Source organism: Strigops habroptila, chromosome 3 (assembly GCF_004027225.2).
Source record: "Strigops habroptila isolate Jane chromosome 3, bStrHab1.2.pri, whole genome shotgun sequence".
Taxonomy (NCBI): Eukaryota; Metazoa; Chordata; class Aves; order Psittaciformes; family Psittacidae; genus Strigops; species Strigops habroptila.
The window spans coordinates 1,590,345-1,614,957 of NC_044279.2; the positions used below are offsets into that span (position 1 = coordinate 1,590,345).

General features: G+C 49.8%; 1 protein-coding gene across 5 annotated transcripts in view; it reads right to left on the minus strand.

The window, feature by feature from the left end:
- The window catches only part of TASOR2 (transcription activation suppressor family member 2), a 43,114-nt gene extending 20,738 nt beyond the window's left edge, over positions 1 to 22,376 (minus strand). For all 5 annotated transcript variants that reach the window (XM_030479791.1, XM_030479789.1, XM_030479788.1 and 2 more), the window contains exons 1-11: positions 22,084 to 22,376; positions 11,244 to 11,389; positions 9,594 to 9,689; positions 7,780 to 7,852; positions 6,334 to 6,425; positions 5,582 to 5,719; positions 5,345 to 5,469; positions 5,230 to 5,249; positions 5,034 to 5,133; positions 3,977 to 4,077; positions 1,182 to 1,285 (exon numbers count right to left, since the gene is read on the minus strand). In XM_030479791.1, coding sequence (XP_030335651.1) covers positions 1,182 to 1,285; positions 3,977 to 4,077; positions 5,034 to 5,133; positions 5,230 to 5,249; positions 5,345 to 5,469; positions 5,582 to 5,719; positions 6,334 to 6,425; positions 7,780 to 7,852; positions 9,594 to 9,689; positions 11,244 to 11,389; positions 22,084 to 22,126 — 1,038 coding nt within the window. In that variant the 5' untranslated portion in view covers positions 22,127 to 22,376. The remainder of the gene's footprint in view (positions 1 to 1,181; positions 1,286 to 3,976; positions 4,078 to 5,033; positions 5,134 to 5,229; positions 5,250 to 5,344; positions 5,470 to 5,581; positions 5,720 to 6,333; positions 6,426 to 7,779; positions 7,853 to 9,593; positions 9,690 to 11,243; positions 11,390 to 22,083) is intronic.
- Between the last annotated feature and the right edge of the window lie 2,237 nt (positions 22,377 to 24,613).

The window sequence follows — 24,613 nt, forward strand, 5'->3', positions numbered from 1 at the left end:
CTGGATGACTGCATGTCTAAAATGATACATATTGAGGCTTCTCTTGTGTTTGGGTGTCACTTGATGCCTCATTGCAGAGCTTGGCTTGGAATGCCTTCCCCTCCATGGGGACATCCATTTGGATCTCTTTCCTCCATGCAGACACATCTTTGCAGGACACTTACACAAACACGGTGTAATGCACCGGAACAAGAGGCTGGCACAGATCCCAGTATGAAAGGCACTTGGACTGTGTATTGATTAAAATATCTCTTTATTGGTGAGAACAGGAAAAGAAAAAAGGGATAATATAGATAAGCTCATGTCCCTTCAGATGGTGGGAAGGTCAGGATGAGCTGTGGCATGGACAGACCTGTGTCCCAACCAGAGGTCCAACTGATGCTGCACAGTTCAGTGTTCCCTGCGTATGGAGGGACATTAAGTTTGTCTTTGCCATCCTCTGTTCTCCTTCCCATGTTGTTACCAATAAAAGGCTTTAATCAATACTTTAGGGAGTCGGAGTGCTTTTCTTACAGGGACCCACAACAAACACTTGCTCTGGTACATTATATGAGTGCAGCTCCACATCAGTGGGCAGCTCTTCAGCAGTGCAGCACAGCAACAGCTCTTCCAGGCAGTTGATGGGATGCTGCCAGCTTGCAGTGAGGGAAGGATGTGGCCAGCAGCCAGGATTTACAACCCTCAATCTACAAGAAGCATCAGAAGAGAGAGAGCAACCAGCAGCAACAAAGCCAAAGCCAACCCAACCCCAAATCCCAGCAGAGATGCAGGTGGTGTGCTCCACAGGGGTGAGGGTTATCGCTTGGATTCACCAGGAGAGGTGACAATCACACTGGGAATGTGCTAAAAAAAGGCCTTATCAGGTCATATATCACGAAGGAAATTCCCCATTAAAAAAGGATAAATTCCAACATCTTCAGAGCTCCTGGAAGCCCACAAGGATTCAGCAGCACAACTGTGGGTATCGAGCTGAGGGGGAGCAGCTCAGCTGCCAGTTAACACTTTATATCCAGAAAAGACTAAACTATGAGAATAACGAAGCAGGAAACTAACACTCCAAGCAGGGAAATTCATTCCATTTTGCATCAGTTCAGAATCTGTGGATAATGTTATCACAAGTGTCAAGAGCTCATTGAAAAGGCCACTTTCCTCCCAGAATGCCCATGGTATAAAACACTTACCAAGTCCTTTTCCTTGAGATTTTCTATTAAATGATCCATTTTATATTGCTCCTTATTTGATATTTCGACTTCATAGAGACTGAAGTAAACACCCTGAAGGCAAACTGCAGACAAAAGAGAGAGAATGTGATGTTGAAATAGTGCTTCTTGCATGAACTCTGAACAAACAAGTGCTCCTGCACCAGGAAGATGGGTGTGCAATTGGTGGAAGCACTGGGGTTTAGCAAGACTTCCTAAGCTGGTATATGCAGTCACAGCACAGCGAGTTTCCTCTTCAGCCCACGCTTAGCAGGAGATCTTTCCTATCTTATCTTTTATTTCTTATCTCTATGCAAAGATACTTAAGCAATGCTGTATGCTTCAACAGAGACAGGGAGCCTTTCAGAGGGAAATACCTCATTCTAACGTGCCTTATTCTCCCCTGCTATGGAGCATCCTTCTTTCACGCTGCTCCTCAAGGGATGTTAACAAAGGCGAGATCTGGACCCACGTTACCCCTCTGAATTTCACAACAGGATTCTTCTGTTCAAGTATTTCCTCTCTTTCACCAGCTGATCTTAAGATTGTGGCTCCAGGGCACCTTCATCAAGTGCTGATGTGGCCTCCCCTTAATTCTCCTGCCTCCTCCCAGCAATATCCAGAATCCATCTGCACTGTAAGCTGAATGTTAGCCCCTAAAACAGCTGGTCCGTGCCCCAGCCTGGCTCAGCAGAGCTGGTGGGAGGCAACACTGCACCAGCCCACACTTACTTTGGTGCAAAACAGAATCATAGAATCAACTAGGTTGGAAACGACCTTTAAGATAATTAAGTCCAACCATGGACTTGATCAAATCCAAGGTGACATGGAAATGACCCTGGAGCTTCTAAAAATCACATCCAGAGCTCTCCATGTACAACCTAAGTTATCCATGTCAGTGAGTGTCTGCTGCAACGCACAGCACCTCACAGCTATGGGGAGTTTGACACCTTGGGGTTGAGAGCTGCCAGGCTCATTAAAACTCCAACCCAAATCCCCATCACCCGCACTGGGCACTGGTGAGGCTGCACCTCGAATCCTGTGTCAGTTCTGGGCCCCTCACTGCAAGAGAGACATTGAGGTGCTGGAGCGGGGCCAGAGAAGGGCACCGGAGCTGGTGCAGGGCCTGGAGCACAAGTGTGATGAGGAACGGCTGAGGGACCTGGGGGGTTCAGTCTGGAGAAGAGAAGGCTCAGGGGGGACCTTCTCGCTCTCTGCAACTGCCTGACAGGAGGATGGAGCCAGGAGGGGGCTGGTCTCTGCTCCCAAGGAACAAGGGATGGGACAAGAGGAAACGGCCTCAAGCTGCCCCAGGGCAGGTTTAGATGGAGCTGAGGAACAATTCCTTCCCCAAAGGGTGCTCAGGCATTGGAACAGGCTGCCCAGGGCAGGGCTGGAGTCACCGGCCCTGCAAGTGTTCACACCCCGTGTAGCCGAGGCCTCAGTGCCATGGGTTAGTGGTGGCCTTGGCACTGCTGGGGAACGGTTGGACTTGATGAGCTTAAAGGCCTTTTCCAACCCAATTGATTCTGTGGTTCTAAGAATGAAGTATGACCCCCAAAGTGTAATAAGAGATATCTCCTCCTCCCCACCCTGCACTGACCAGGAGAGCCACTGGTTGACTATAGGTAATAAGTGTCTCTCAGCACCACTAAGGGGACAGTAAAGCCCTTCTCTCTCTTCCCCAAATCTATGCTTTTATTTGCTGATTACTGAGCATTCCCTGTCTAACCGCAAGGTTTCTGGAGTCCTCTCCCCTCTCATGCTGCCATTCACTGTCACTGTCAGTCCCCTTGAAGTGACAAGGTTACCCATGACTCAAAGCTACTGGAGGCAGGAAACATCATTTCATAGAATCCCAGCCTGGTCTGGGTCAGAAGAGACCTTAAAGCTCCTCCAGCTCCAGCCCCCCTGCCACGGGCAGGGACACCTTCCACTAGAGCAGGTTGCTCCAAGCCCCTGTGTCCAACCTGGCCTTGAACACTGCCAGGGATGGGGCAGCCACAGCTTCTCTGGGCACCCTGTGCCAGCGCCTCAGCACCCTCACAGGGAACAACTTCTGCCTAAGGGCTCATCTCTATCTCCCCTCAGGCAGGTTAAAGCCATTCCCCTTGGCCTGTCACTATAGGCCCTTGTTCAAAGCCCCTCTCCAGGTTTCCTGGAGCCCCTTTAGGCACTGGAGCTGCTCTAAGGTCTCCCCTTCAGGAGCCTTCTCTTCTCCAGGCTGCCCCAGCCCAGCTCTCTCAGCCTGGCTCCAGAGCAGAGCTGCTCCAGCCCTCGCAGCAGCTCCAGGGCCTCCTCTGGACTCACTCAAGCAGGTCCATGTCTCTCTTGTGTCCTTTGGTCCCTTTGGCTTTGGCTGGCAGCTACTCCCATCCACCCAGATCCAGGAGACACTGGGTCAGACCACAAGAAGTGGAGTGTCCCTCACCTCATAAGGTGGTAAATTTGTCTCCCTGCATTTGCTCTCAGTTACACCCTGTTCGGTATCTTGCAGGATGGGACCCCAGGTCTCAAAACAGGGTCTCCCATCCTGTCCTGCCCCAGGATGAAAGGGCTGCTTTGGGAAGAGGATTCTATCACACCAGGAGACCACGTGAAGCGTGGACAGGAAAATATTCCTGTGCTGCCTTGGCATTTCTCCTTGCTTATCTGCAATCAGCCACCCTTCCAGACAGGACCCAGCACTACGTGGACCTATGTTCTGACCCACCATGGCAATTCCTATGGCACAGCACAAGCAGGTTACTCACTGTGCTGGCAGGTTTTGCACTCACCTTCATTCCCAGTGTAATTTCTTTTCTCAAATGCAGCCTCTGGTAGCTTTTTCTTCAAGTCAGACAAACCCATGACATGGTTAATGTCCAGGTTGGGAGGCCTGTGGTGATAAAGCAGCAGATGGTGAGACTGAAAGCAGAAAAGGCTCTTGGGATTAAGCACAGCAAATAGAGTCCTGGTTGCCCTAGCACCGTGAAACCAGAGAAAGCAGCTCTGGGGAAGGCTGGAGAAGGTGTCTGTAAACACCTCCAAACACTGATATTGATGGCGGTATTTCTGGCTGTCACTGGCTGTTTGAAGTTGCTGCTGGTTGGCTTCTGACTACTGAAGATTGTGAGCATCTCTTGGTTTTGGATGCTGGTTACCTCAATAGGTGATAGGACAAGGAGGAATGGCTTTAACCTGCCAGAGGGGAGATTGAGATGAGCTCTGAGGCAGAAGCTCTTCCCTGTGAGGGTGCTGAGGCGCTGGCACAGGGTGCCCAGAGAAGCTGTGGCTGCCCCATCCCTGGCAGTGTTCAAGGCCAGGTTGGACACAGGGGCTTGGAGCAACCTGCTCTAGTGGAAGGTGTCCCTGCCCGGGGCAGGGGTTGGAGCTGGATGAGCTTTAAGGTCCCTTCCAACCCAAATGAGACTGTGACTCTGTGATTCAATACTATTTGCTATCATGCTGATCTGTAAACACATCTGGCTGACTGTACATCCACCATCAGGCAGCTCACTTCTCACAAGGAGAAAAATCCCAAGCAGGAATAACTGATTTGGAATAAACATCCCAAAGCAGTTAACAGAAAGAAATGACAAAATACAGCTGCTTCCAGCTGCAGTTTGGGGCCTGATCTCATGTCCTCATCCAGCTGTTGTTGTGACACTGCCCAACACCACTTTTCTGACACTGATGGTTGCCCCAACAGCATTGATACAGCTCCAAGAAGATGCTGATCAATGAAGGGATGGGGCAGGAAAGATGAAGCTGGTTTTTATGAGTACAGACACCCAAAGGTGTAATGCTGCACACTACAAATTGCACAGAAAGAAGAGGAAAAAGGCAACTTACAGCTGGGCTGGGATCGTGGAGCTGTGTGGGGTCCTCAGGGCGATGCTGCACAGAAGCTGGCCCCGGATGGAGAGCTGCCCCCTCCATGGGCAGTACAATGCTACAGGGAAAAGGGAGAAGGGCTCAGAGAAAGCAGGACAGGGAGGAACAGAGAAAGGTACATCTATAAGCCAAAACCAACCCCAATTGCTCTTACCTTTGTGGTTAAGCTCAGGTCTAGAGAAAAAGGAGAAAAAGAAGAACATTTAGCAATGGGCAAAGGAAAAACCAGCCTACAAAAGCAAATGGGTGCTTTGGAACAAGTTGCTTACAGGCTCTCTATGGCCAAGACAGGCATTTCCTTTGGCTCCCTGTACTGGCAGGCGATGATGATGTAGGGACAGATCTGCCTGGGCCGCTCTGCAGTGCTGCCACCAGACACTTCATACACGTAGTACTGGGGTGAGAAGGGAAACAGGGATGAGAAGAACAAGGGGAGGAAGGACAACGCTGTGTCCCCCTGCAGCCCACCAGTGAGCTGTCTGCATAGTCCTGCTGCAAACTCATACCTGGCTCTGCCTGAAGGCCTGGCAGCGACTGGTCTTTGATGGTAGGTTGCTTCTGCTCATGGCAACGTGGCAGTCATAGCCAGGAGATGGGCAGGTATAGCTGGTTGTGTAATTCTCAGAGATCACCTTCACCTTCCCCTGTGCCAGAGAATTTACCCAGAAAAAGAGGAATACACATAGTTATTCACAGAAACTTCTTTAAAAGACTCCTAAATCCTCCTTTTGCCCATAGACTGTTGCTGACAGCCCCACACTCTCCACCACTGTGTGTTGATGTCCTTCAAACATGAGGGCCTGATTTGGCCAAGTCTGGCATGGCTCACAAACCTGCACTGCTCAGGAGAGCAAATGGGAGCAGCGTGGCTTTGGTGCTCTCTATAGAGAGCAGGAGCCAGTGGGGAGAGGAGAAAGGGGCCACACATCAGCCCCATGGAGGAATAGAATGGGGCTGTGATCTGAGCCACCTTAGGGGGTCTTCTCTAAACCCCCAAAATGCATCAGAATCCAGGGAAAAAGATGATCCTATGGGGAATTTCTCATCTCAGCAGTGGAATTTAGAAGGTCCTCTGCTGTCCTGCAGGCCACCAGTCAAACCCAGTTGGATGTCTTGCTTTCCAGCCTGACACATCCCAACAAGCTCTCAACAGAGCTGATGTTACACCCCACCACAGCCATGGGCTCCTTAAAATCTGCTTGCAGTGTATAGTGGCATCTGCAAACCATTCCACATATAAAGACAGACTTTCATTTACCTTAATCAGCTTACAAATGACAATATAGCCTGATTTTCCATGATACCAGGGTCTCGGATGGAGACAGTCTGCATACCTGGATATATAAACCCCTGTGAAGACAAAGCAATGCAAGATCATGTAACTCCTGTGTTGAGGAAAGCTGATGGCCAAAAAACCCCTGTAGAAAGGACCCTCCTGGCAGAAATGGGAGCTCTGAGGAGCCAGTACTACAAGTCAGAGTAGCACTTGCTCCTATAAGGGCGACACTGTGACTCTTCCTCTTTGGTATGGAACAGTATTGTATGTTTCAGGGTCAGTGCTAGGAAAGGAGTTAACTTGGGTTTCTCCTGGGAGAAGTAGCTCAGCTAACATCAGTTTTGCCCACTCTACATGAAAACACACCAAATGAGGGCTTGTCTCTTATAGGAAGGTCTAGTGAAGAGCTTCCAGGTCTGACTGCAAGTGGGGCAGGTATTCTACTCAACTTGGAGTCATGCAAAGGCAACATGGATGTTTAGACATGAGGAACACACGCTACAAAGGCACAAGAGGAAGGCCCATGGCATGGCACAGACATTCCCAGGCCCCTTCCTTGGCTCTTTATGGCCTTCAGCATCCCAGATGCCAGCATGAACCTTCTAACCTGAGACAAGGCCTATCTGACATGGCTTATTCCCATCTCTTCCCTATGCTCATATGCGGATTGATTGGGGTGGGGTGTTGGCTCTTCACTCCTGCTCTATATGTATAGACAAGATGAGTAGAGAAGTCCATGGGGGGAAATGGAAGCTACAAAGAAACACACCATAATATTCATCCCAGTCCATCAGGAATGAGCTATACACCAGATAAATAACCAGTTCCTGCTTGGTTTTGCAATCCCTGCCATTGACTGTTCAATGAGTAGGTGTCTTGGCCTGCAGAGACTTGCAGGATGAGCACTGGGAGATGTCCTGCTCGTGGCTGAAGGATTTCTTTGAGCAGCACGTCCTGCACTGCACATCTTGAGTTCCCACATCTTTGGGCAAGGAATAAGCACACACTGAAAAGGGCTTTGACACGTCACAATCTGCGCTGCTTATTAACAGGACTGTTGGCAGAAGCTCAGCAAACGGACTCTGAAGAGCAAAGCAGTGGGGAAAGCTGCCAAAAAGCCACGTTGGTGACAAGGGTTGGTATTAACAAGGGAGAAAAAGCCTGAAATGGAGAGGTGGAGAGACAATAACATTCCCTTGGGATGATCCTATCCTCAGCTGGTTGAAGGGGCAGAAGGAAAACACTGCTGCTTGCTTGATCCAAACAAATGCAGTTTCCCATGTAAGAAACACAGGATATTCCCTGGGTCTTTGCAGTAAATACAAGGCAGGACCAGGAGTTTATCTGGGCTTTTGATTTTGGTTTTAAAGGACTCAATAACCCCAGAAGACTGAACATGTCTCTTGGTCCTGTGCAGGGAAATCTTACCTTTGGCTGGGTCACCAAGCATGGAAATGGAGCTGCTGTTCACACGCAGGCCTGTCTGACACACTTCTTTTGCCTTCAAAAGAAGAAACAGCCTCTTTTACAATCTATTTCCAAAGCTAAGGGACACGGCTACCGAAATCTGTAGCACAACAGTTGGCAAAACACGTGCAATGGGCAAAGACATGTTGGAAATCAAGTACAGATCATTACAGCCCCAAAAAACTTGTGGTAGAAGGAAAACTAAACCCAATGTCCACAGGAAGAAAATGTGTTGTTTCAGCTACTAAATGCTTGTTTTTATCAAGTGTTGTTACAAAAACCTCCATGGAAACAAAAGCTTAGAGAAATCTGGGAAAAAAGCAGATTCAAAGTGTGCAAAGTCCAAACACATATTGACCAAGTGACAAGAGGAGCTGTTTGAACTCAGTATGGGTGAGAACTAAAAGCAAACCAGTCAAACTGTTGTCAGTCCCTTTATAAGCAACATGGGGCACTCATCACACCGAACTCCTGCCTCCTAGGAGGCAAGTGTCTAGCTTAGACCAGCCCACAAGGCTTCTCCTCTGAACAACAGAGACAGGGACATCCAGAAAGCAACTTAGTCCAAGCATTTGAGATGCCTGTATTAAATGTGGTCCTCTGGAGAGCTCCCTCTTTCCCAGGGTCTGTACAAGGAGCTCAGTCACAGACCGTGCCAGATTTCAAACAGCCAAAGGCTGAAAGGCTGAGAGAGCTGGGCTGGGGCAGCCTGGAGAAGAGAAGGCTCCTGAAGGGGAGACCTTAGAGCAGCTCCAGTGCCTAAAGGGGCTCCAGGAAGCCTGGAGAGGGGCTTTGGACAAGGGATGGAGGGACAGGCCAAGGGGAATGGCTTTAACCTGCCAGAGGGGAGATTGAGATGAGCTCTGAGGCAGAAGCTCTTCCCTGTGAGGGTGCTGAGGCGCTGGCACAGGGTGCCCAGAGAAGCTGTGGCTGCCCCATCCCTGGCAGTGTTCAAGGCCAGGTTGGACACAGGGGCTTGGAGCAACCTGCTCTAGTGGAAGGTGTCCCTGCCTGTGGCAGGGGTTGGAGCTGGAGGAGCTTTAAGGTCCCTTCCAACCCAAACCATTCCATGATTCTATGATTCTATGAAAATGAAGCAAGACAGTTCCCACACCCAAACTGAGACTCAAAGTGATTTATTTTACTGTAGCTCAATCTAAATTCAACAGAACTAAATTGCATTTGGGCCAGTCCGATCCTGAACAAAACCATCTCTACCATGATGTAGCACGGCATCATTAAATCATGTTAAAAGTGAATTCCCAACAGATTCCCTGAGCATCTTTGTATAGACAAACTCTTCACAAAATCAACAGCATTCTTGTGAAAAAAGGGCAGGAATAACTTTCCCAACAGTGGTGGCAGGCTCTCTGCCCACCTAGCTGGCAAAACCAAAGGGATCTTGCCCAAAACTCCTGTCTTCTGCCACAAAGGTGCTTTTCTAAGCGTACATGAAGGGTTTCACCTGCCCGTACTTGACCATAAATCAACTGGGACAAGGGAGATTCCTCCTATCTCCTGCAGAGGGCAAAGGAGGCAGCCAAATCTCAAACAGTAGTTGAATGGAGAGATGCAAAATCAGATCCAACACTAAAACCTCCCAGGAGCTGCTTTCAGAACTTGCTCTGGACTGTTTATACAGTAGTAATTGCACAGGTGAAGAGGGTACAGAAAGCCAGGACACGTCAGTCAACACATCTGCTGGGTTTTGTTGGGACACAGCACACGTGCAGACACTTGGCATCAAACTTAAGCTGAATAAATATTCAGGTTACCTCTTCTTCATTATCAAACAGGAGAAAGGCAAAGGTCTCCTCCAGCTCCTCCTGGCTGTACCCAGCAGCTTCCTTTGCTTGGGCAAAAGCTTTGAGCTGCAGAAGACACAACAACACTTTGTTCTAGTCCATTCATACCAAAGCCAAGTGACATGAGTTCTTGTTGTGAGGACCTCCAGTTGTGGTCACTATGGGGCAGCTGGCAGGAGCCATGTGCCCATAAAGCATTCCCTCTCCAAGGCACCCCAGCCAGTCTCCCACCACAAGACCCCAATCCATGTGCAGTCTGTCCATCTATCCCTGCCTTTGTCCCTACCAGAACATGTTCAATGTCCTCCAAGGGGCAGGAGGCACATCCAGCCCCGTGGTGTGATGCTGTGCTCATCCACAAGGAATGTCCAGCCTTATTCCACCTTGTCCCTCTTCCCACACATCATTGGCTGCTGGGGAGCTGGTTTCACTGAGCAGCATGCGGGCTGGTGGAGCATCACATTTAGTAGCCAGCTATGGCCATCAGAAGACAAAATCATCTCAACCATGGAGAAGATGCCTCCAGAAGGGGAGATGCTTGGTGGCACCTCTCTTCTTCTCTCTCTGCTGACCAAGAAAGCCTGGAATATTTGACTAGAGATTATCATGAGACTACAGGTCAGAGGGTTTGGCTACAGCCAAATAACACATTGCTCCAGTTTCTTTTGTCTGATAATTAAAGCAGAGCACGTTCCCAGCACAGACTGGGAGAACATCATGGGAGCAACAGAACTGGCTCTGAGTCCATGAGGATTTGGGGCTCTAATTCAAGTTGTAGAAGTACAAGAACCTTTTTAGACAGGGTTATAAGATAAGAAAACAACAATCTCATCACTGCTTTTGCTTATTTTGGCTTTAGAACTCAGGCAAATCAACAAATTACTTGAGACCTGTTTTCCCAGTTTTTTATCCAGCTCCACAGTGATTATCCCAGATTTAAGCAGCCAAAATATCTATGCTCTATTTAACTGATGACAACAAGCAGAGCGGTCTCCCCCAGAGAACACAGCCTGTCCTCTACACCAATGCCCCATCCCTGGCAGTGTTCAAGGCCAGGTTGGACACAGGGGCTTGGAGCAACCTGCTCTAGTGGAAGGTGTCCCTGCTCGTGGCAGGGGGTTGGAACTGGATGAGCTTTAAGGTCCCTTCAACCCAAACCAGGCTGGGGTTCTATGATTCTATGACAGCAGGATGAAGGCATTTTAGGAGTGGTTTTGTACACACCCCAGTCAGTTGGAGAAAGAGAAACAGGGTTAAAACTGGTGCCTACGTAGGGGTGAGGGCGGACAAAAGAAACAGCGCATGGAAATCTGCCTCAGTCTCAATCAGCATAACAACAAAGCCAAAGCTCTCCAGCCAGGTATCAAACCAGGACTTCAACCTGCCCTGAAGGCCTGCTCCAGCAAGTGCTGTGAATGTCTGGCAACCAAAAGCTCAATGGGCCTTTGGTTCCTGATCAGACTCAGAAGGAAGTGAAAGAAAGGAAAGAAAAGGCTTCCTTCAATGAGGAACTGCAGAGATCAGCCCCATGCTGCAAAGGAAAGACAGACCTGCCAATAAACCAGCATTTCCAGGCACTGCAGCTCCCAAAGAAACCCCCCACTGCACCCCCAGCCTTACCTCACTTAGGAAAACATCATTTTGCACCAGGATTGCTTGGCTGTAGAGAAACCCATCCTGAGATGTGGAGTCCAAGTAGGAGCTCTGCAGCACTGAAACCGCTGTCTGCAAAAGGGAACTCGACTCTTCTGGCTCTGGATTCCAACCTGGAGCAAAGCAGCAAAAAGCAGGTACAAATACTAACTCTGGGCATCCCCAGAGCAGCGTGAGGCCTCAGCAGAGGGAGCTGAGTGTGACTCACAGTGCTCAGACCTCATTTAACAAGCCCAGAGCTCTACCGAGCAGATCTGGTGCCCCTCCAGCCATGCAAGCCCCAGGTCTTTGTCTGCAGGTTAAACTGCCCTTCGGCAGGAGGAATTCCAGCTCCCAGCTTGCCAGTGAGCCCTTTGCAACACAAAACCCCTCCAAGAAATCAGCAGCAACTGCCAGAAGCACAGTCTGGTGGTAAAGCTGGGCAGAACAGGGGTTTCTCTTGTGTTAAAGTTACTTAGATTCATTGTGTGCTCTTTTAATGTGAGAGTTGATGTCTAAAATCTCAGTTTCTTGGGGTTATCTGTTTTACTCTGAAGAGCTTCAGGTCTTGAGCGAATGTGGTTTTCAATGCCACAAGAACAAACCTTCTCTCAAAGCCTGCACAAGCAGAGCTTTCTCAAAGCCTCTCCAGACATTTCCAAACTAAAACCCTTCGCAACAGCATCCCACCAAGAAGAGGTCCCAAAGCAGTTGACAAATGAAACATGGATGGAGAAACACAGGAAAAAGCCCTTGCAGATGTTAAAATCCAAATATTAAATGAAGTAGCCACTTAGAAACACAGGAAATCCTGGGCTCAGCCTCTGCTGCACATTTAAAAACCTTTATTGCTATTCATGAGCTATGAGATTCCAAGTCTCAAGCTGTGTTTGCAACATGAACACATTGAGAACGTTTACTTCTTCTGGCCCATAAACTTCAGAAAATAAAGCAGTGACAGGACAAGAGGAATGGCTTTAACCTGCCAGAGGGGAGATTGAGATGAGCTCTGAGGCAGAAGCTCTTCCCTGTGAGGGTTTAAGGTCCCTTCCATCCCAAACCAGGCTGGGATTCTATGATTCTATCTCCTCAACAAGCCTAAACAAACCCAGCTCCAACTGTTCCTCATGTTCTCACAGCACAGGACCACAGCAAGAGCTACTTAATTTCACAGCTACTGCTCTAAACCATCTCACTATTCAGGGTGAGATGTTCTGCTCCTCCTGACAGCATCTTGCAGCTCCTCCTCATCAACACGTTTGGAGTCTTGGAACATGAGAAAGGCCACGTCTAAACGTGTGAGCTGGGAGCCAGTTGTGCTTTTCCACGCTGAATATGTGAGACACCAAGTTGATAAAGAGACATTATGAAGTTAAAACCCATTGGGCTCAGAGCACATATTGAGGGTATGAGGTGTTAAATCAGCAAAAGCATTGGATATTCACTATCTTGGAGGGGTGAAAGCCTGGGAAGCTGTTGGAAATGCAACAGAACCAGCAATTTTGCAGGTGAGAACTCAACCATTTGTTCCTCCCTGCGAGTTCAGCTGCAGTGTAAAAATGAAAGTCCAAAAGGGGAGAAACCCCATCAAAGTTGCTGTAGTAATAAAGAAATACAGGAGATAAACCAGTCAGGAGCATGGCATCAAGCCCAGCAGCTTGCTGTGACCCTTATCTCCCCTTTCAGATTGAAGAAGCTCCTTGAGATCAGTTCCCATCCCAAGGAAGGGTCTGCATTCACACTAATGCAAACCCCGGACACATTCAGGTTGCATTTGCAGAAGGCTCTTGACAGTCTCTGTGCTGTGAAGAGGTGAAAGTGAAAGTGCCTCAACCAGAAGTAAAAGTGAAAGTGTCTTCTCCCTTCTGAGCAGCTTGAACCACTGCCACCATGCAGCATCCACAGGCAATGGGGCTGGCTTCTTGCATGGGGTCAGATGGACAGCAGAGATGTACCATAGAACCCATGGCTGGAGGAGAGCTGGAGAAACCCAGCCCAGCCGAACCCATCCTGGGTGTTATCCACGCCCAGAAACCCCTGGGAAGGGAATCACAGCCCTGTTGATTCTCTACCCCAACAGCAAAGGATCAAAACCACTCACCTTTGCAGCTATTAACATCAGTTGCCAATGCTGAAAGTATTAGGAAAGGCTGAGAGAGCTGGGACTGTTCAGCCTGGAGAGAAGGTGGCTCAGGGAGACCTTATCTCCATGTTCCAGTAGTTAAAGGGTGGCTACAAAGAAGATGGAGGCTCCCTTTTGACAAGGAGTCACACGGAAAAGACAAGGGCTGATGGGCACAAGTTACTCCTGGGGAGATTCCAACTGGACACAAGAGGAGAGTTTTCCACCATAAGAACAATCAGTCATTGGAATAAACGCCCCAGGGAAGTGGGGAGATTCCCCAACATGGACACTGTTCAGATTGGGCTGGACAGGGTGCTGGAACATCTAGTCTAGACCATGCTTTGCTAAGAAAGGTTAGACCAGATGATCCTTGAGGTCCCTTCCAACCTGGATTCCATGGTTCTATGATAAGAAGGCTGATCTTCCCCTTGTGCATGTGGCTGTGTGGACATCATCCTCCAAGAGCCTGGTGTTCCTTGGAAGGCTAACTTCCTCCTTCCTCCTCCTTTTCTAGGCTTAAAGCCAACTCCTTTGACCTTTCCTTCCTGACTGCACCTGCAAACATCTCGACGTGGCCTGTTCTGTGCTCTGCAAAGCCCTGGCTAAAGCCTGAGCAGAGGTGCCCCCCAGCAGACACACATGGCCCATACACCTCCCAGGAGCTGCACATCTTTCCTGCCCTTTCACATTCAGGGAACGCCCATCAAGAGGGCCAAATGAGGTCAAGAGACTTTTACTTCCCCAAACTAGGATCCTCTTTTGGCTCATCCATTTTCATGTCACCTCTAGACGGCTTCACCATGCAGAGACTTCTAAAGTCAGGCCAGTAGGAAACCGCACAGCTTTTGAACCACTTGTACGGGGAAAAAGAGCTACTTTTCTTCCCAGCTTTTAGTTTTACCTTGAAGTTTCAGTACCACTTGCTGCAGACACCTGAATGCTGTCACATCTCCAAAAGTCTGCAACCCAGTGTGGTCAGTGCGTACTGAACACAGCCACACTGGTCACCCATGGGGCTTTCAATCTGTCCTTAGCCCTGCTGATCCTACACCCCCTGTCCCCATCTTGCTGCTCTTCAACCAGGATTTCCCCCATTTTCCTGGCTTTAGTATGAGTCCTAACAGCAGGCATCACTGGCAGCATCAGTTCTGGCACCACCACATCCCATTCCATACCAACAGTTCACATACTGCCAGCTGAGATTCCAAAAGATCATTGAATCATCCTCCCAACTTCTTCGGTTCTGCTGAAGCCCACTTTCTCTCTTCTTTTTCTAATCTCCCATCCTGATTTTGCTGCTCTCCCTCTTTAGTTTTACTTTCTCATCATCTCTAGCACACAGTAACTATTATATCAACTGTCCCTTTTAACTCTGAGTTATGAAATCCATGTTACTACATGCTTGAGCAGGTATTACCTGCAAACCTCTCTTAGCTACAGGCTGCTGATGGAGCAGCCACAAAGGCAATGTGGTAAACTCACAAAGAAGGATGTTTCTTCAGCCCTGAGACATCCTGGATAAGCTCAGCCAAAACCTCCTTGATGGGTATAGCCAGAAAGACAAAGAAATTGAGATAAGAACTGACCTTCCAGGAAAGAAGAGTTGGCAATAAGTATTCTGGGAATTGATGTCCTGCACCCACTTATGTATCTACACCAGAAAGGTCCCTATGTACCCAAAATGAGCTTCTCTGCAAGAGCTTCCCTGTATGAGATCTCCTGAACTTGGAACACACATGTATTTGCTTTACTCTTGTAATACATAGAATCATAGACTGGTTTGGGTTGGAAAGGACATTAAGCTCATCCAGTTCCAAGCCCCTGCCACGGGCAGGGACACCTTCCACTAGAGCAGGTTGCTCCAAGCCCCTGTGTCCAACCTGGCCTTGAACACTGCCAGGGATGGGGCAGCCACAGCTTCTCTGGGCACCCTGTGCCAGCGCCTCAGCACCCTCACAGGGAACAACTTCTGCCTTATATCCCCCCTAAATCTCCCCTGTTCCAGTTTGAACCCATCACCCCTTGTCCCATCACTCCAGTCCCTGACGAAGAGTCCCTCTCCAGCATCCTTGGAGCCCCCTTCAGACACTGGAAGCTGCTCTGAGGTCTCCACGCAGCTTCTCTTCTCCAGGCTCAACAGCCCCAATGTTCTCAGCCTGTCTCCATACGGGAGCTGCTCCAGCCCCTGATCATCCTCGTGGCCTCCTCTGGACTTGCTCCAACAGCTCCATGTCCTTCTTATATCTACTTGCTTTCCTAGTGGTAATTCTGTAGTGACTTGTAGCATATATTTGTATATACGTATATACTTGGGTTTACTAATAGTAGTTTTCTAATAATTTGTAATAAAGAAGGTCTCAGAAACACTGACTTGTGTATTGCAGAGTCCTGAGAACCCCATGGTCACAATCTACCCACATAAATTGTGACCACAACCACTACACCTTTACAACCCAACTTTTACCATGAGTCTTAGCTCACCACTGCTGAAGCACAACGGTCACTTTCTTCTTTCCATTTAAGCCCAAAACTGAGCTAAATTAAGCCAAACTAAGCCAAAAATCACCATCTCCCACAAATTTGATGATCTTGAAGGTCTTTTCCATCCTAATTGATTCTATATGGAGCAGGAACATGTCATGCCTGCAAAGCAACAAGGTGTTAACTACAGCAGATGCTTCTGGCTGTTGTAAAGCATTTCCAGTTAATGATGGGATGTAAACTAAGCTTATATTTACTCACCAGGAGTAACCAGCAAGGAGGTGTAGCACAGACCACTCACTGATAGCTGCTACTTGGTGTATGTGCAAACACATCACCCAAGGCAGACCCCAGAAGTGGCTCTGTGCAGCACAGCAGAGCAATTCCCACCATGGAGTAGGTGTCCTGTGCCCATAGGGATCAGTCCAGAGCACGGGTACCATGGCACCAAAGCCAAAAATGATTTTCCTTGGCATATTTGAGCCTCTCAGGATTTTCTTGTGTTTTAGTGTGGGTTCTTCAAGGCCTTTTGGTCTCAAAATACACTCTCCTACACCAGACAACTGCCTCGTTCTTGCCATTATCAGCAGCTTTTACAGCTTTGCTGCTTCCCAGCAACTTTTTCTTTCACTTTCTCACCTTTTCCTTCCTGTTTCTTCCACTCAGAGACACAGAGAACTGTTCTAACCTTGTGTTTGTCAGGCTGCTGATGAGCAGAGCTGGCTCAACCTGGATGCGGTAACAGACTTGATCTAAACCAAGCATCAACAGAGCCAACACAGCTGGGATATTACATGTACCAGAGGCAGATGTTGGGCAGGAGATGGGTTATCAGGGCAGACCTATGCTCATGGTCCAGCTGAAACAAGACCTCTAGCTTAAACCAGGCTGATGGAGGCATTTAGAGAGATGAGGAGTGAGTCTGTCGGCAAATGAAAGGGGAAAAGACCTCCCACCAAGGATGGAAAAGATGGAGCAGGTTCTATCATGGGGTGTCTGGAGAGCTACTAACAACAAGTAGTGTTTTCTGAAGGTCTCGCCATGGGATGCTGCAGATGAGTTCAAAAATCAGCTTTGTGAAAGGAATAAAACCCAATGTACCAAAGGCAAAGATCCCACCTTCTCCTCAGGAAGCCCCTGAGCCACAAACCTGCACAACTGGCATGAATTTTCAGGAGAAAAAGTGCTGTACCTTTGTTCACATGCTTTTCCTGAAGCGGTCACCCCTGGAGGTGATACCAGCCAAGGTGGATCTTTGGTCTTAGCTGGGACAGCCCATTAAATCAGCACCAGTTTCCACCATAGGTGGAGCCAAGGCTGACACCAGATGACAATAGATATGCAGTGCCACATTAGCATGACTATGGTAGGAACCATCTCTTACTCTATGAGATGCTTTCACGGACAAGGCCAGCAGCTTAGTGAGTCAATCACCCTGCAACTGCTGCAGGGTGAAGCACTGGAAGAGACCATTGATGATCTTAAAGGTCTTTTCCAACCTCGTTGATTCTATGATTACAAAGGACCTCTCTGCAAGAGATGTTTCCTTGTGCTCCCAGAGAGTGGTTGCCTCATGTGGAGGTTCAAGAGCTCTCATAACTGTGGAGCTATTTTCTCCCAGAAGAACCAAGCATCCAAATTCCCAAGCAAAGGAGGGAGGTTTGGACGGCACATCTCCCTAACCTTTAATAAAAGTAAGCAGGTTGATGGACCTCCATCCTCCTAAATATCCTTAGCCTTAAACCTAGGAGTTCTGTCCCTGTTTGGGGTGAGGTGGTATCTTTTGCAGCCTTCTGGTGTGATGTATTTAAAACACTCTTCCATAGTGAGACGTGGTGATTGCTGCTAAGCTGGCAAACCCACATGCTGGACTGTATTTTAAGTTACCTCTGGGATCAGGCAGCCTGGGAATGCAGATATCCAGGCTGCAGGAGCTTTTGTAATGCTTCTCAACTCAATACCAGAGACTGCCAGAATTCATTTAGATCACTTTTAGGAGTCAGGCAATGCAGGGAACCCCTGGCACCCCCTCAGGAGAGCCCACTCTGCCCAGAGGACAGGCAATCTCTACACAGACAGCTCCAGTTGAGCTCTGCCAACACAGATTTAACCTCACAGGAAGATCTGAAGGTGTCTGGTTGGTTGGGGGAGAAAACATTATTAGTTTCCTCACAGGTAGAGAAGGTTTTGTTCCTACACTGTGTAAAAACATCCCTGTGTGTAAGAAATGGCAGTAATCCTGGTTATTTCAACCTGTACCCCAAAATCCTATGCAGAGAAGGCAGCCCCAACAAGACCATACCTAATTACATGGACAACAGGGAGATGGGCTTGTGTAGCCTGAGGGGGAGAAGCACAGGAGATCCAACTGCAGCCCGCAGCTCCCTGTGATGGAGAGTCACAGAGATGATGGAACCTCTCCTCTGGCATCAGCAGATGGAAAAAGTAAGGGGAAACACCTCAGGGTGTAACTTGGGAAGTTCAGATGGGACAAGAGGATGAATTTTCCCCTTTGGAGGGTGATGCAGCCTCAGGACAGGACGCAGAGGTGGGGGGTCCCCAAAAGCCACATCTGCCCCAATCTGATGTTGGTGAAAAGTCTACTCCCAGTAGGAGTCCTACACCAGAGAAACCTTCCAAGTAACATCTCTTTGATTTCATAACCTCTCTCCCGTTACTTTCTGCTGCTCATGTTATTGAGAATGTGGTTATTATAGGTTGTCCCTCGTTAATTCATTGCAATGGCAGTTGTTGCTGCTGTTCATTCGGCAGATGCTCCTGAATAGCCCCATTCTATCAGCTTATGTAGGGTTCCCACTTGTTGTGGATTCACTCAGCTGCAGGTGTCTGCACTGATTGTTCCCAAACCCGGCACCAGCACTGGTATTTTATTTATTGAGAGCAAGCCTGAGGAGAATGACTTGGCAGCGTTGGTCAATGAAAAGCTCCCCAAGACCCGGCTTCTGTGTGCGCTTGAGCCCAGAACCCCCCCCCGTGTGCTGGGCTGCACCCCCAGAGCGTGAGCAGCAGGTCAGGGAGGGGATCCTGCCCCTCTGCTGCGCTCTGGGGAGCCCCCCCCTGCAGTCCTGATCCAGCTCTGGGGCAACAGCACAAGAGGGACGTGGAGCTGCTGGAGCGAGGCCAGAGGAGGCCCCGGAGCTGCTGCGAGGGCTGGAGCAGCTCTGCTCTGGAGCCAGGCTGAGAGAGCTGGGCTGGGGCAGCCTGGAGAACAGAAGGCTCCTGAAGGGGAGACCTTAGAGCAGCTCCAGTGCCTAAAGGGGCTCCAGGAAACCTGGAGAGGGGCTTTGGACAAGGGCCTGTAGGGACAGGCCAAGGGGAATGGCTTTAACCTGCCCGAGGGGAGATTGAGATGAGCTCTGAGGCAGAAGTTGTTCCCTGTGAGGGTGCTGAGGCGCTGGCACAGGGTGCTCAGAGAAGCTGTGGCTGCCCCATCCCTGGCAGTGTTCAAGGCCAGGTTGGACACAGGGGCTTGGAGCAACCTGCTCTAGTGGAAGGTGTCCCTGCCCGTGGCAGGGGGTTGGAACTGGGTGAACTTTAAGGTTCTTTCTAACACAAACCACTCTGTGATTCTATTTTAGCACCCAGAGAGCTAAAGATAACCTTTCCTTTGCAAAACCACCCAGCCAAGTGACTCTCCATGCTACAGCTGTAGCTGCAATGGCCTAAGACAGTCAGACTTAACCTTGTGGGTGAGCTGTAAACTCGTGCAGAGCAAACTAAGAACCCACTGATGACAGCTTTGCCTTTACCGGGTTATGTTTTGAGGATCCTTTGTGCACAGCCCACAGATGCTACGTGGAAACCCAGATGTTGAAACCCCACCAACCACACAGCACCTGCAGAGCCACATCTAGTCCTTCCGAGAAACATCAGCCTGATGCCACGTGAGGCTGCAGCTCATCTGCTGCATCCTGGAATGCTGAAAACTCAATGCTTGGGATTGCTTGAAGCCCATGCGACACCAAGACCACTGCATGCACTGCAACAACATCCAGGGTCTCCCAACACACAGGCAGCCTTGTGAGAGGAACAGCAATAATTTATGTGCTAAAAACAACCTCCCCAAGGCAGAACTCCCTCATTTGGGAATAAAACCAACCTGTTTGCAGCTGGAGAAAGCAAGAATACAGTTCTCTGCCTGAAATCCTGCACCTGTATTCCTCCACATTGCTGCTTACTTACTCCTTTTGCCTTTGAGCAAGCCTGAAAACCTCCCAAACAGGCATATATCCTTCCTTAGGCATAGGCTGTTGCATTGCTTCTGCTCTCACTACAGATGCTCTCCTCTTAGCATTGACGTTATCTCCTCCACTCTCTTGTTCTGCTTGACATGGCAACAGAGCTTTAACCACACTCTCTCTGCAGACCCTTTGGCTGTGGAAATTACCAAGACACACTTATAGCTTCAAATAAAAACAGAACCAGGGCCAAGAAGTAAAATCCCCATGTACTGACTCCAAACAGCCCTTGGAACTAGGGGGTGGTTATCTCACCATCAAAACGAAACCCCAAACTAAACCCAAAAAGCCAAACTGTGCAAAATCAGCATTTACCAAGAATAACAAACATTTCATTTCCTTGTCTCAAAGTGATCCTAACCAAGAATAATCAGTTGGTCACTTTGGCAAGTGCCAGAGTGGCCAACATATATATTTCATGTAATAAAACCAGCCCATTCCACCAAAGCTGTAATCCCACGTGTGTTTTGGGTGGCTACATTGACTTACACAAGCTTTCACCCTGATTCTCCTTCTCTTCCCCTACTGGCACAGCTGGGGCTGTGTACTGAAGAAAACCAGCAAACTACAGCAGAAAATAAAGTAAAAGAGGCTATTTTTAATGCAGAAAGGTTCAGCAATCTGGATTGCTGCATGGATCCACAGAGACTTGTACCAACACAGCTCCAAGTCAGGCAGGATGTGGATGTTGGGGTGGGTATTTGGGGATGGGGAACACTTCAGCTAGCTCTGCTACCACCAAAACCACCAGGTTTAAGAGGAACACTAAAACCAGACCAAACTAGTATGTAAAACCAGTGTCAGAGCTGGGTCATACAGCCTCTGGTCCTAGGAGTGTACACATACTTCTTATCAGAGCAGAGAGGGCATTCTCTGATAAAACGATTTACCAGGAAAACAGCAATTTCTGTGAAATCAGACATTTTTGACAACAAACTCTAACAAATCACTTCAAGTGCAAACTGGTAGTTTCCAGGCTCAACCACAGGACAGCTAATGCCAGTAGAGCCCTGTATTCGTCTCCCTGCCCATTACCAGTCTCTTACAAGCACTGTAAAGAGATCCATTGAGCAGCACCAAGAAACATCCACTTTGACCAAACCCTTGGGGTAAACCCATGTGCTTAATGTTCCAAATCCCCCCCAGAGCAGAGCTTCACCCAGCATCTCCTGCACCCAGTGACCATCAACCCACTGGGCTACTGATTATCCTGATATCACCAGATACTGATTATGGGCCAGGCAGCCTTTCTCGCCTGTTTTCTTTTAAACCTCTTTGTTCCCATGGAGTAAGGAACATGTTTTACAACTATTTTTGTGCCATCCACCCTCCCGCTTGCTTCGTCTATCCCAGATTATCCTCCCTTAAGAAGCGCAGACCTACAGCTTGGCAAGCCCTGCTCTTATGGACAATCCGGGAGCCGAACTGAGCAGGAGCAATGCATTTACCCCTCCTCTTCTAAAACCGATCTCCAGCCCTGCAGGGAAGCACAGTTACTCCAACCGGGAAGCAGAGGCTTTCCAGCCTTCAGCTCCCCATGCCAGCCCCAGCACACATCCCATCTGTTTGCATTTCCACGTCCTGCTCCTGATGGACACCTGCATTGACCAGCACGGCTCCCCAAGGACAGATGGAAAGCGTGCACAGCCACAAACCAAACAGCACCACGGCTCTCCCAGCTGGAATCACCTACTAGCGCAAGTGGGAGCTTGGAAAAGCCAACGTGTCCCCTGTGAGCCAGGCAAAATGAAACACAAAAGCTGCTTTCTAGTGTCCTAAGGCTCCCAGGGGCTCGGGGCTGGTGCCTCCTCCAGCCAGTGCCTGCGAGAAGCGGGGACACCCCTCCAGCTCGTCTCTATGAGGCCGGGCAGCCCCGGAGAAGAGCGGGGCAAAGCCGGCTTGGCCTCTCCTCCTTAGACCAAGGGTGGGATGGAACCGGCCGCCCTCCCCATGTCCCGCTTACCCGTGCCCGGCCCGCCGGTCTCGCCGTCCCGCCGCTCGCCCATGGCTCGCTCCTCGCCGTTCACCCGCCGCACCGGCCGTCTCACGCCGCCCGCATGCCGTCCCGCCCGGCCCCCGGCGCGGCTCCGCTCCCGGCGGGTACCCCGGGAGGGCGCGGCGCTACCGGGCCGGGCGGGCGCGGTGCGGGCTGAGGCGATGCGGAGCGGGCGCGGTGCGGGCCGCCGCCATCCGCCGGCCCCAGGAAGTGAATCGGGAGCCGCGGAGGAGGCAGGGCCGGGGCCGGGGAAAAAAACAGAAAGTGAAAACTGAACCGGAAAGAGAGCGCGGCCGCGGCTTCCTCTTCCCGCGGCTTCCTCTTCCTCTTCCCGCCGCTTTCCTTTTCCCGCGGCTTTCCTCTTCCCGCCGGTCACCGCCGAGCCGGCGCCGGCCTTAAGCGGCCCTTTGCGCCGTCCCCTCAGGCGCCCTCCCGCTCCCTGGTCACCTCATGGCCCCAGCCCCTTCCCTCGTCTCAGCCCCTTCCCTTGTCCCCTCAGTCTTTGCCTTCTGCCCTGGGCCCCTTCCTTCACCGTGGTCCTTCCCTCTTAATGCCTTCCATGCCTTGTTTTGGACCTTTCCTCAGTCCTGAAACCCCTTTCTTCATCCTCTCACCCGTCACATCATGCTCAGGGCTCCTTCCCTCACTTTGGTCCTTTCCCCTTATAGAGCCTTTGCTTAGTACACCCTCAACCCTTTCCGTGTCCCGCTCAACCCTTTCCCTGACCCCCTCAGCCCCTTCCTTTGGCTCTTCCCTCAGCCCCTTCCTTCACAGCCTTGTCCCATCTTTCTTTAGCCCTTCTGCCCTCTTTCTTCATCTCATCCTCTTTATGTGGTCCATATCTCAGCACCTCCTTTCATCCCCTCAGTCTTCACCCCCTGCCCTAGGTCCAGTCCCTCACCTTGGTCCTTTCCCTGGCACCCTGTTTTGGACCTTTCTCCATCCCCTCAGCTGCTTCCCACTTCCCCTCACCCCTTGCATCATGCCCTGGGTCCCTTCCCTCACCTCAGTCTTCCTCCCTTGGTGCTTTCCCTCAGTCCCTCATTTTGACCTTCCATCAGTCCCTCTGCAGTCCCATCCCTGTTCCACTCAATCCATTCCTCTGTTTCTTCCCTCAGCCCCTTCCGTCATGGCCTTCTCCCATCTTTCTTTAGCCCTTCTAGCTCCTTCCCTCATCTCCTCATCCCCTTTCCGTGGCCCTTACCTCAGCATCTCCCTTCATTCCTCGGCCCCATCCCTGTCCCCACTTCCCCTCTTGCCCCTCTTGGACTGGGGTACCCCCAGCGCCCCACATGGTGTGGCTCTGGGCCCCCTTCACAGCAGCAGCCCCATGCAGTGGGGTTGCTTGGCCACACTTTTTAAACAGGATTTTCTCCAGGGTCTTAAAAAGTCCCTGGTGGCCCCATCAGAAACTCGGGATTTGTTCCCTTGTTGGAATCATGGAAGTGTATGGGCCAGGGGTGGGTTTGCTCTAGAAGCGGAGGGAGTAAATGAATGTTTAGGCAAAAAGAGTACATAAATAATCAGATTTTCCTCCACAACTTGGAATCTGTCTGGATCAGACCGGCAAGGAGACAGTTTGTTACTTCAGTAGTTGCAAGTAAACCACTAGAGCGGGTTGCTCCAAGCCCCTGTGTCCAACCTGGCCTTGAACACTGCCAGGGATGGGGCAGCCACAGCTTCTCTGGGCACCCTGTGCCAGCGCCTCAGCACCCGCACAATAAAACATTTCTTCCTTATGTCCAACCTATACCTGCCCTCTTTCAGTTTAAAACCATGCCCCTTGTCCTGTCACTACAGACCTTGGTAAAAAGTCTCTCTCCGTCTTTCTGATAAGCTCCTTTTATATATTGAATATATATATTGATCAGATAGCAGCTTTCCTGCTGGCTTCCAGCTCCTCCTTGTTACCAATGCTGTGTGCATTGGCATAGAGGCACTTCGGGTGGGCTGTTGACCACAACACCTTTTTAGATGTGCCTTAATTCCTCTGAGGCATTTCACTGGTGTTCCCTTGTTGGTTCCTAATGCACCAGCAGCCCCTGGCTCTTCTTCATCGCTCAAAACTCCATCCTCCTTCTCCACTAAGTCTAGTTTAAAGCTCTCACTTGGTCAAGTGAATCCTATAGTTTGTCTCCTCCTTTCTAAATCATTTCCTCTGACTGGGAGGATAGAGGAGAACATCATCTGTGCTCCAGACCCTTTTAATGTTGCTCCAAGGGACATATAGTGATAGAACAAGGGGGAATGGCTTTAACCTGCCAGAGGGGAGATTGAGATGAGCTCTTAGGCAGAAGCTCTTCCCTGTGAGGGTGCTGAGGTGCTGGCACAGGGTGCCCAGAGAAGCTGTGGCTGCCCCATGGCAGGGGCTTGGAACTGGATGAGCTTTAAGGTCCCTTCCAACGCAAACCACTCTGGGATTCTATGATATAGTCTCTTTTGATGGTTCTGAGTTGCCTCATTGTGTTATTGTTGGACCCTAAGTGGAATAGTGAGA